Source organism: Hemiscyllium ocellatum, chromosome 43 (assembly GCF_020745735.1).
Source record: "Hemiscyllium ocellatum isolate sHemOce1 chromosome 43, sHemOce1.pat.X.cur, whole genome shotgun sequence".
In the NCBI taxonomy this organism is placed as follows: Eukaryota; Metazoa; Chordata; class Chondrichthyes; order Orectolobiformes; family Hemiscylliidae; genus Hemiscyllium; species Hemiscyllium ocellatum.
This window is the reverse complement of record NC_083443.1, coordinates 19,442,740-19,455,606: the sequence shown is the minus strand read 5'-3', so window position 1 is coordinate 19,455,606 and position 12,867 is coordinate 19,442,740. Positions and strand designations below refer to the sequence as shown.

Below are 12,867 nucleotides of genomic sequence, written 5' to 3'. Positions count from 1 at the left end.
TTTATTCTTTTTTCCAAAGTGCAAGACCTCGCATTTGCTCACGTTGAATTCCATCAGCCATTTCCTGGACCACTCTCCCAAACTGTCTAGATCCTTCTCAGCCTCCCCACTTCTTCAGTACTACCTGCCTGTCTACCTAACTTCGTATCATTGGCAAACTTCGCTAGAATGCCCCCAGTCCCTTCATCCAGATCATTAATATATAACATGAACAGCTGTGGCCCCAACACCAAACCCTGTGGGACACCGCTTGTCACCGGCTGCCATTCCGAAAAAGAACCTTTTATCCCAACTCTCTGCCTTCTGTCAGACAGCCAATCCTCAATCCATACCATTAGTTCACCTCGAACACAACGGGCCCTCACCTTGCTTAGCAGCCTCCCGTGTGGCACCTTATCAAAGGCCTTTTGGAAGTCTAGATAGACCACATCCACTGGGTTTCCCTGGTCTAAACTACTTGTCACCTCTTCAAAGAATTCCAATAGGTTTGTAAGGCACAACCTCCCCTTACTTGTTGACTTGTTCTAATATGATCCTGCTCTTCCAAGAATTTAGAAACCTCATCCTTAAATGATGGATTCTAGAAATTTACCAACAACCGAGGTTAGGCTAATTGGCCTATAATTTTCCATCTTTTGTCTTGATTCTTTCTTGAACAAGGGGGTTACAACAGCTATCTTCCAATCATCTGGGACTTTCCCTGACTCCAGTGACTTTTGAAAGATCTCAACCAACCCCTCCGCTATTTCCTCAGCCACCTCCCTCAGAAGACCTTTTAACTTTTCTACCATTGAATGTGATTAATAGCCAGATAACATGCACAGTGATGCTGGTTTAGGAGATCAATATTGGGTCACTCTGATGTCAGTTAGCCCGCGACATATGAATAACTTGTACAGACTTCATTCCATTGGAGGTCAGAAGTACATGGTCCTCATCAACAAATCCTGGCCCATTTCCTTCTGTAGCTTTCCACAACTTTACGGCTCTTCCCATACACTCCTATTCCCTCACTCCGGCATCCTGGACACTTCTCCTGACCCTCTACTCTCCAACACACTCCCCCTTCAACCCTCCTGGCCAGGATATCTGCTATGGTTCAAAGGTAGCATTTCTGCCTCTGTGATAGTATCAATTTAAATCTCTACCTCAAATCTAGGCAGCTACTCCAACGAAGTACAGAGGGTATTCTATCTTCTATTGTATTGTCTTTAACATAAACCTTTAAACTAAGGCCCTATGTACCCTCTCAAATGGACTTAAGTACCTCTTATTTTGAAGAGCAGTGCAGTTCTACTCAGTGTCTGAATCAACATTTATCCCTGAATAAAATCGCTCATCCAGCTGTAACTCTATTCTTTGTGGGAGCTTGCTGTGTGCAAATCAGCTCTCACATTTCCTGCATTACAACAGTGATTGTGCTTCAAATGGAGTTATTAAATTAAGGCACTTTATGAATGTCATTCTTTTCACCTCTACCGTACCCCTTTAGCACCTTCACAAAACCCAGTCTTGATCAAAACATCACCTCATCTCGCTAAACCATCGTAATAAATCTTTAGCAACAGTTGCCTTTCTCTCCCGTGAACCACTGGGAGATTCCTCCTGTTAAAATCACTTGATATGGACTGCAACTGGCTTCTGAGGCGCTAACTCAACAAGGGCCCATCAGATTTCTCGACAACAGGTTGTACAGAATCGAATGAGAATCACATTCCTATCATTCTAAATTATCCAAACCAATGACGGTCATGTTCATAAGTAAATAAATAACGTTTGATCAAATACAACTGTTGATCATACATTCTGAGTATTGCATAACTAACTATTGCAAACCACTTGGACAAAGTTACATTTTTATTGACTATTAGGAGCCCTTGAATGCTCATGGTTAATCTCAGATGTATTTTCACACTTTGTGTCACCGATAGCAAAGCACGAGTGACTCTTCCGTTAGCACACTGTTCTATATGAATAATTCTTGGTTCATTAGTACTGACTTCCACGTGAGCAGGTTTACAAGCGAAATGCAAAATACGGGTTCTGGTGGAGGTTTACTTACCTATTTCCAGCACATTCTTTGCTTTGATAAGTTTTGCCAGATTGCCCATGAATTGAGCCTGTTCACAAGCCACCAACATCATGCACATTCGATCCTGGAGAGTACGCTGAAGAGGAATTTTACAAACAAAAAAAAAGTAGTGAGAAAGAGACTTCCGAATACATTGTTTTTTTAGGAACAGGGGTAGGCCATTTAGCCCCTTGAACATATTCCACCGTTTAGTGAAGTCATCGCCAATCTGTGGACTAACTCCACATACCTTTTGGCCCATACCCCTTAATAGCTATGCTTAACAAAAAAGTTTAGCTCTAAATGACCTTTGAAGAGTCATCTAGACTTGAAACATGAGCTTGCTTTCTCTCCTGATCAATATCAATGAACCTCCAAAGAATCTGATATGGTCACAGTCACTATGACAAGGATTAGAATTTTTTTTTGCACAGAACATTTGACATGTTGACAATTGTCTCAGGGCACTGCCACAACTTTGTTTCCAAGATGGAAGCTACAAATTTCAGCTGGGTCATTCACTTGGGGACATGTGGCTCACAATGAAGCCTTCAGATGTTTCTGGAGACAAGACTTCTTGACTAAATGTATTACTGAAACAAAGACTGAGAAATGAAACTCTATGATCTGTGTCATAGTATACTTACTACCTACGACAAGGGGAACCTAACATTGGACCATTGAAACATTCTGTAAAAAATGGACTGCCCCGTGGGCCAACAGTTGTGTTTTCCAGTATAAAAACCTTCCCTATAAGCAGCCCTGACATAAGCGGAGGGCTTTTTTGTGATAGAAAGAGGACCAGCCACCTCCAGGATAAGATACCCTCTTTCATTGGAAGGGGTACCTAGATTGGCAGAAGTTATAGAATCATATAATCCATAAGTGTGGAAGCAGGCCATTTGGCCCATCGAGTTCACACCAACTCTCTGAACAGCATCATTCCCAGGCCTATTCATTCTCTGTAACCTTGCATTCCCCATCACTAATCCACCTAGCCTGCACCTCCCTGGACGCTATGGGCAATTTAGCATGGCCAATCCACCCAATCATGGTGAAACGGTACAAACTCCACACAGACAATCACCAGAGGTGGAATCAAACCTGGGCCCTTGGTACTGTGAGGCAGCAGTGCTACCCACTGAGCCACTGTGCCGTGCACCCTCAGCTGCTTTACGGCTAACCAGTTGAAAGCATTACGAAAATTTATCAAAAAAAAGAGTGTGAGACAAAAAACCAATGTGAATTAATCAAAGGTGTTTTGAGTGTGCATTTAGACTGTGACCTATTATCAGGCTGACGCAATCCAGTTCTTGAATGAGTCCAACAAACATTTTCCAGCTGTAATTTAGAAACTTGGAATCGGTTTTCAATTGTTTACTTTGCTTTACAAAATTCAAACTGTGTTTTCATGTAATGTAATCTTTGACAAATGTGGAACTCTACTATACAACTGTCTCCAGAAACATCACTGTTCAATTCATAAGTTCTTCAAGGAACCATGAGTGACTTTTTGAATTCCACCTCCCACATACTGTATGTAATGTTTGCCTGCGTGATGATGAGTGTGTGTTTATTATAGAATTTGGGATAGCTTTTACCTGATAAATGAAGTTTGATACTTCACTTGAATACTTCAGTAAACTGACTCTTTAATTCTGAATATCAGAAGGAGATCTATCTGGCACGCTCTTCATATTTATCTTATGTTCAAGTGCAAACTGAATTAACATTTCAAATCTCTGTAACACCAGGAAAGTGTGGAATTTACTTTTTCTCCTGGACTTGGTTGTCTAAGTTCACCAAGTTTACTTTCTACATTCAGCTCTCAGTTCTTTTAATTGTGGTTAAGCTATGTTCTGAGCTTGGCATTAAATCCCACTGAATAGTTATTAGCAATTAACTCACTGACCATCCTTAGCTTCTTCAGGATTGGATGCTCTCGGAGAGAATTCTGTAGAACGTAATCCATTAATGGGTCTCCTTTGGCACCACTGTGGCTCTTAAAGGTTCTTAAAAGTGAATAACGGTGTGAGAACAACTTTCTCCCTGTAAATGAAAGTCAAATGGTTAACTAATCAGGTTGCTCCAATTCTGTCATAAATCTATCAGATTAGATTAGATTCCCGACAGTATGGAAACATTTGGCCCAACCAGTCCACACCAACCCTCCGAACAGTAACCCACCCAGACCCATTTCCCTTTGACTAATGCACCGAGCGTGATGGGCAATTTAGCACGGCCAATTCACCTGACCTGCACATCTTGAAAGCATCTGAATATAGCGGGTGAATTTTTCCAAAAATCCTTGGATGCTGGAGAAGTACCGGAGGATTGGAAAATTGCCAATCTGACAAAAAGCAGGTAACTTATAGACCAATTAACCCGACAGCTCTTGCTGGAAAAAATGTTGGAATCAATTATTGTGGTGGTAGTAGCAGGACATTTGGAAAATCAAACTAATCAAGCAGAGTCAGCACAGCTTCATGAAAAGAAAGATGTGTCGGACTAATTTGTTGGGGGTTTTGGAGGACAGCTCAACCAAAGTGGATAGTGGATGTGGTGTATTTGGATTTCCTGATGTGGTTTGACAAGGCACCTCACAAAATAAGAGTTTATGATGTTGGAGGCAATATATTGGCATACTTAGAGAATTGCTGACTGGACAGGAAATAATGAATGGAGATAAAGGGTTCTTTTTCAGGTTGGCGATATCTAAGCAGTGGGGTTCCAGTGGAATCAATACTGGGACCGCAACTGTTTACATCACCCTTTATAAATTAATGACTTTGGAGGAAGGAAGTGACCGTGCCATGGCAAAATTTGCAGATGACAAAAATAGATGGAAAGGCAAGTTGTGAGAGGCATACAAGCAGTTTACCGAGAGATATTGCTAGGTTAAGTAATTGGGTAAAAAGTTAGCAAATGTAGTAGAGTGTGAAGAAATGGGGAGTTGTTCAAATTGGAAGGGACAAGAGAACTGAGTATTATTCAAACAGAGAAAAACTGCAGAAAGCTGCAACACTAAGGGACTCGGGGGGGGGGGGGGTGGGAAATGGGGAATTGTGCACAAAACATGAAGGTAGCACACAGGTGCAGCAGGTGACCAGGAAGGCCAACGAAGTATCGGCTTTTATTTCAAGGCATTTAGAGTTTAAAAATAGGGGTGTTTTTACTGCAACTGGGCTAAGTGCAGAACACATCAGGGACAGTTTTAGTCCCCTTATTTCAGGAAAGATATTGCTTCATTGAAGGAATTTCACTGAGGGTTCACTGGAATGATTCCCGATTTGGAGAAATTGCCTTATAAGCAAAGGCTATACAGGTAGGCACTCTATTCACTGGAGTTTTGAGAAAGGAGGTAATCTCATTGAAATAGATAGGATTCTTATTGGGCTTGACAGGGTCAGCGCTGAGAAGATGCTTCCCCCTCATGAGACAGTCTAGGACCAGAGGAGACAGTCTCAGAATAAAAGGGACGACAATTTAAAGTTGAGAGGAGGAGGAATTTCTTCTCTAAAAAGGTTGTCTCTTTGGAACTCCTTGCTACAGAGTTACGGGAGCAGAGTCCTTAGATATATTAACACTATCGGAAATGTGCTATGAAACTTGAAAGGGTTCAGAAAAGATTTACAAGGATGTTGCCAGGGTCGAAAGGTTTGAACTCAAGGGAGAGGCCGAGTAGGCTGGGGCTGTTTTCCCTGGAGTGTCGGAGGCTGAGGGGTGGGGACCTTATAGAAGTCTGTCAAATAATGAGGAGCACGGATAGGGTGAATAGCCAAGATCTTTTCCCCAGGTGAGGAGAGTCCAAAACTAGAGAGCATCACTTTAAGGTGAGTGGGGAAAGATTTAAAAGGGACCTAAGGGCAACTTTTTCATGCATAGGGTGGTGCGTGTATGGAATGAGCTGCCAGAGAAAGTGGAGGAGGCTGGTACAATTACAGCATTTAAAAGGCATCTGGATTGGTATATGAACAGGAAGGATTTAGAGGGTTATGGGCCAAATGCTGGGAAATGGGATTAGATTAATTTAGGATATCTGGTCAGCATGGACGAGTTGGACCGAAGGATCTGTTTCCATGCTGTACATCTCTATGACTATAGGCCAAGTTAGATAGATCCTTGATCAGTTGGGGAATCACGAGTTATAGGGAAATGGCAGAAAAGTGGACATGTGGAATGTTGGATCAGCCATGATCTTATTGAATGGTGCAGCAAGCTCGAGGGGCCGAATGGCCTACTCCTGGTCCTATTTCTTTTAAGTCTTAAAATATTTTAATATGATGCGGGCATTTGTCCTTTTTGATGTTTGGATAATAAAAAAAAACTTAGGAGAATGGAAAAAAAATCATGGATACAGACAACGGGGGAACAGATAGCACCACAGAAACAGCAAACTCCAAACTCACTTTATTGAGCCATGCATCCAGGTGGTGATGGTCCAATTTGGTCCAATCTCCCAGTAATACCTGGTTTGCAAAGAGTTTGAGATAATTCTACTCCTCCACTCTTTCCCATTGGCCCTGCATTTTATTTCACCTGGAAAGAGTTCATCAATTTCATCTCCATTGAATCTATTCCCACCCTAGCTTCCAGGCAATTGCTTCCACATATTATCTTGTCTTTATACTTGATTCAATCTGTTAAAGGTGCAGTTTAAATGGCATTTAATCCCAGCTCTGTTGCCAATTGCTGTAACCTATGTTCTCTCTTTACTGATCATCCTGCAGTTGGAACGTTTCATTGTATAAATGATTTGGAGATGCTGGTGTTGGACTGGGGTGTACAAAGTTTAAAAAAAACACCAAGTTATAGTCCAACAATTATAGCACTAGCTTTCAGAACACTGTTCCTTCATCAGGTGGTTGTGACTCCCCAACCACCTGATGAAGGAGCGTCACTCCGAAAGCTAGTGTTTCCAATTAAACCTGTTGGACTATAACCTGGTGCTGTGAGATTTTAACTTTATCATTGTGTAAAAAAAAAATTGTTATATTGTATCAAAACTTCTCAACTGCAATCAAGGGTTTTAACTAAGCAGAGTCAAACGTATATTCGAATATATGATTCCTGATGAAGGGCTCTGGCCCTAAACGTCGAATTTCCTGTTCCTTGGATGCTGCCTAACCTGCTGTGCTTTAACCAGCAACACATTTTCAGTATATTCGAATAGACACATACACTGGCTGAAACCACCGTTAACTCTGCCAGATACAATGAACTGCAAATCGAAATCAAATCATTATTATGAGGTGCATGTAGACTCAGGCTCTTAACGAGCTGTGAACCTTTCACCAAGGTATGTAGTTGTAAAGCACGAAAACAGACCCTTCGGCCCAACTCGTCCAAAAGTACAGAAAAAAAATAGAAAAAGGATGGAACAGTTCAGGAGACTGTGTTTTGCTTCATTAATATGTTTCCTCTGTTTTAACTTTGCGGGTCAGGTAGTACATTAGGTTTTGGACTAGGAACACAATAACGAAGTGGGGAAAGTGAAATGGGAACGAGATTCCTCATCACATTGTGTAAAGTCTCACAAAGAAAAACAGGAGTTTATAATTTGTGGGCGAAGCTTCAGTCCTTAGCAGGCATTTATTTAACTCAGTCACATCGGGTAACTAGAGGGTTTTATATCCACGGGAACTACTTCCTCCGGCAGTGACAGTTCATTCAAAAGGAACGAATTCTCAGGAGGGATTTACCATTCCCAATATTCAGGGTGCATCACAGCTCACCAGCACCCACAGAGTTCTCCAGCAGATAGACACCATAACAGTGCGGTAAGTGTAGCATCGTGCTGCTTGACCCAACTCAAAGGAAGCAGGAAGCAGAGTCAAGGCCCGGAGCTGGGAGAAGCAGGGACGGAGAGGGGGAGGTTGCTCGAAAAGCTTACCCAGCCAGACGCCAGCGCTGAAAGTCACTCCCAGGGTAGTAGCGCATAGCAGCGCATCCCTATTCCAGCTAAACATGGCCAGCAGCAGAAACTCCGCTTCTCTCCAGAATCCCTCACTCTCGATGTGAGAGCAACAGGCGAATGGCAGCAAAGTGAATTGAAGAGGGAACCCAGACGGCAGCTTCCCAATCTGACCAGCGACATCTGTAGGTGGTTACCACTGCTTCATGAAATCTCCTCTCACTGCCGCCTGGTTAACAGCCATTCGCTGGTTCGGAAAAAAACATCGTGAATTAATAACCACCGTTTGACCTTTGTACCCCCAAGGCCAGCTAGGCTTGGACAAGAACCAGCAAACCACCGCCACATCCTTCCCTGAATAAATAAAGTTAAAAATCACACAACACCAGGTTATAGTCCCACAGGTCTATTTGAAAGTATTAGCTTTGAGATGCTACGTGATGAAGGAGCAGCGCTCTGAAAGCTAGTGCTTCTAATTAAACCTGTTGGACTATAACCTGGTGTTGTGTGATTTTTAACTTTGCCCCAGCCCGGCACCTCCACATCCCGAATAAATAGGTTTAACCTGGTCCAGAACCTCAAAACAGATCCAAATCTCCTTACCAAGTAAGGTGAGGTTTGCTACAACTGTAGAGTCAGCATGGATTAATGAAAGGGAAAGTTGTTTTTGACAAAGCTGTTGGCATTTTTGAGGACACATTTAGTTGAAGGGAGAGCCATATTTTGATTGTTCAGGAAGTTTTTGATAAAAGTCCCACATAAAGTATATGTTTTGTGAAATCAAAGCACGTGCTATTGGGGGTAATATTTACTGGCATCGATTGAGAATTGATTAGCAGTGAGGAAACAGCAGTTCAGAACAAATGAGACATTTTTGGAAGGACAGGTGATGTTGGGGGATTTACTGCAGGGATCACCGCTAGGGCCTCAGCAATTCACAAACTATCTCAATGCTTTGGATGAGGGAATGGAGGATGTTATTATTATCAAGTTTGCTGACAACACAAAACTGAGTGGTTGTAGTGAGGAGGATATGAAGAGGGTGATTTAGTGAATGTTGAGTGATTGGAAAAGTACATGGTTGGCACAGTGGTCAGCAATGCTGCATCACAGCGCCAGGGATCCGAGTTTGATTCCACCCTTAGGTGACTGTGTGGAGTTTGTGTGTTGTCCCCGTGTCAGGTTAGGTGGATTGGTGATGCTAAATTGCCCATAGTGTCAACGCAGGCGCAGGCTAAGGTGGCTTAGTCATTAGGTTTGGGTCCTGGTGGGATGCTTTTTGGAGTGTCTGAATGGACTCGATGGGCTGAATGGTCTGCTTCCAAACTGTAAGAATTCTATGGTCAGATGCAATATAATGTGCAAAAAATGACATTGTACGCTTTAGTTAGAAAAGCAGACTAGCTGAGTATTATTTAACTGGTGACAGATTGGGAAACATTAATGTGTAGAGGGATCTGGATGTTCTTGTACATTAGTCAATGAAAGAAATATACAGCAAACAGTGCAAAGGGCAAATTGTAGGCTGGCCTTCAGTACTAGATGGTTTGAGTACAGGAGCAAGGAAATCTCTACTGCTATTGTATAAGGAGAAAGTGAGGTCTGCAGATGCTGGAGATCAGAGCTGAAAATGCGTTGCTGGAAAAGCGCAGCAGGTCAGGCAGCATCCAAGGAACAAGAAATTCGACGTTTCGGGCATAAGCCCTTCATCAGGAATGAGGAAAGTGTGTCCAGCAGGCTAAGATAAAAGGGAGGGAGGAGGGACTTGGGGGAGGGGCGATGGAGATGTGATAGGTGGAACGAGGTCAAGGTGAGGGTGATAGGCCGGAGTGGGGTGGGGTCGGAGAGGTCAGGAAGAAGATTGCGGGTTAGGAGGGCGGTGTGACCTGGAGGGTGCAGTGAGAGAGGGACTCACTGAAATCCTTGTAGAGTCCTCCCAACCTGCAATCTTCTTCCTGACCTCTCCGACCCCACCCCACTCCGGCCTATCACCCTCACCTTGACCTCGTTCCACCTATCACATCTCCATCGCCCCTCCCCCAAGTCCCTCCTCCCTCCCTTTTATCTTAGCCTGCTGGACACACTTTCCACATTCCTGATGAAGGACTTATGCCCGAAACGTCGAATTTCCTGTTCCTTGGATGCTGCCTGACCTGCTGCGCTTTTCCAGCAACACACGTTCAGCTGCTATTGTATAAGACCTTGGTGAGACCACACCTGCAATATCGGGTGCAATTTTGGGTCTCGTTACCTCAGAAAAGATATACATGCCATAGAGAGGGTACAGCAAATGTTCACCAGACTGATTCCCGGGATGGCTAGATTTTTGAAGGATGAGAGGAAATCTCATTGAAATGGATAAAACCCTGCCAGGGCTGGACAGACTGGATACAGGGCTGATGTACCCTCTGGCCCAGGGGGTTCAGAACAAGAGGTCACAGCCTTAGGTTTTACTGTTGGCTAATTTCAGACTGGGATAAAGAGAAATGTTTTCATCCAGAGGCATTCTCTACTACAGAAGACTGAGAAGGTGACTTCACTGAATGTAATTAAGAAGGAAATAGATAGATTTCTGGAGGTTAAAGGGTATGGGAAGAGAGTGGAGGTTTGGCATTGACACAGAGCATCAGCAGTGGTCATGTTGACGGTGGATCTGGCTCGGTGGGATGAATGATTTATTCCTGCTCCTGTTTTCAAAATAATAGCTTCTTGGTTACAATTATTAAAATGTTTTTTTTCACTCATAGGATTTGAGCAAAGCTGGTGAGGTCAGATGGTTATTACCCATCTCAAAAGGTGAACAGTCATCTTGAAGCACTGCAGACTGGGAAGGAGTTCCAGAGATTTGACCCTGTGGCACTGAAGGAACAGTGATATAATTCCAGGCCAAGATGGTGTTCGACGTGGAGGGAAACCGCAGATGGTGTTGTAGCCATGTATCTGTTGACCTTGTCCTTCCCAAGGGTAGAGGTCATTTGGAAGAGACTAATGAACGGGCCTCGGTGAGTCACTGCGCCACCTTGGTGTACACTGCTGCCACTGCACATCATTGGTGAAGTGAGCAAATATTGAAAGTGTAATGTTTTGTTCGAGATGACACCAAGATCCTGGAATGTTTTTGGAGCTGCACTCATCCAGGTAGGTGGAGAATATGCCATTACATTTCTAATTTATGCTTTTGGACATTTGAAGAGGAGTTACTTGCCACAGAAATCCCAGCTTCAAACGCACTATCGTAGCCAACTATTTATGTGATTGGTCCAGTTAGGTCTCAGGTCAAAAAGTAAGCCCCAGGTTATTGAGGGTGAGGGACTTAGAGTGATAGAGATGTACAGCACAGAAACAAGCCTTTTGGTCCAACCCGTCCATGTCGATGAGATATCCTACATTCATCGAGTCCCATTTGCCAGCATTTGGCCCATATCCCACCAAACCCTTCCTATTCATATACCCACCCACATGCCTTTTAAATGTTGTAATTGTACCAGCCTCCACCACTTCCCCTGGCAGCTTATTCCATACACGTACTACCCTCTGCTTGAAAAAGTTGATGTCTTGGTTGATGAGTGGGGAGATGATCAGCTAGGAATTGGGTTCCTTCTGATTTTATGTGGACAGAAGCGATCTGTGCAATTTCCTTCTACATTTTTAGGTAGATATAATTGTCACTGTTATACTGAACACCTTGGCTGGTGGGGAAGAGGGGGTGGGGGGAGCTGGTATTGAAGCTCAGGTACTACAGTCTGTAGTTTCCATAGTGTCCGGATCACTCAGTCATTACTCCGGATCACGTGGAGTGAAACAAAGTGGCTGGAGACTGGCATCTCTACCAGTGGTTACTTCAGGAACAGTTTGAGATGGATCAAGCATTCAGCGCATCTGGTTGAACATTGCAAATGTTTCAGCCCTGCCTATGGTGCTGGGCTCCTCCAACAAAGATGTGGCAACTTCTCTTTGAGTCAATTTCTTTAAAGGTTCACCGCCGTTCATGATTAGATGGGACAGGACTGATGTGATCATGGCGGAGATCACTTGTCAGAATATTCTGCTTCTTCTGATTGGCAGGTGTGGAGGCCCAAGCTGTAACTTCACCAGGATGGCACCTCATTTCTGAGGCATGCCTGGTTCTGCTCTGGGCTGAGGTTGATTACCTGGCTTGGCTGTGAGACAGTAACAGAGTGAGGAATGTGCCGTGCTGCAGATTATGGTGGGAGACAATTCTGTGGCTTGTGGGTGCCCATTTTTTGAAAATTGCTAAATTTATTCTGAACCTACTCTTTTGAGTACAGTGGCAGTGATCCACAACGTGATGGAGACTGTCCTCGTTGGGAAATTAGGACATTGCATCCACATGGACTGCACAGTGATCACTCAGGTTAACATTGTCAAGCAACAGGATTTCAGGAAATCCCTATTCACCCAGGGGGTGGTGGGCATCTGGAATGCACTGCCTGGGAGAGTAGTTGAGGCAGGAATCTTTATAAAGTATGTGGATGAGCATCGAAATGTTGTAACATTCAAGGCTATTGGCCAAATGCTACAAAGTAGGATTAGCAAGGATCGGTCAGTTTAGTCTCGATGGGCCAAAGGGCCTGTTCATTGGTGTCTGACTCCATGAGAGCTGGTGAGGATGAGCTCATAGCACCTGTCACAGTTCCAGTCTCCAGGATTTGACCAGCTCAGTGTTGCCAAGCCTTTCCTGGTAAGGGGCAGTGAAGCCCCTGTGGTGTTGGGCTCAAAGGTATCTTCAAACCAGACCATTAAGGGTTAATCATTAAGGATTAATTGGACATGATAATGAGCAATTGAAATAACATGGAAAAATACATGAAAAACAGGCTGAATGCAAAAGCAGCCTGTTTTGACTGGAGGGTGGGGAGCT

General features: G+C 43.6%; 1 protein-coding gene across 1 annotated transcript in view; it reads right to left on the bottom strand.

Annotated features, from left to right (window-relative positions):
* comtd1 (catechol-O-methyltransferase domain containing 1) overlaps window positions 1–11,809 on the bottom strand; it is a 49,762-nt gene extending 37,953 nt beyond the window's left edge. The window contains exons 1-4 of the mRNA XM_060854125.1: window positions 11,767–11,809; window positions 7,965–8,168; window positions 3,984–4,120; window positions 2,063–2,168 (exon numbers count right to left, since the gene is read on the bottom strand). Coding sequence (XP_060710108.1) covers window positions 2,063–2,168; window positions 3,984–4,120; window positions 7,965–8,168; window positions 11,767–11,809 — 490 coding nt within the window. The remainder of the gene's footprint in view (window positions 1–2,062; window positions 2,169–3,983; window positions 4,121–7,964; window positions 8,169–11,766) is intronic.
* Window positions 11,810–12,867: the final 1,058 nt, after the last annotated feature.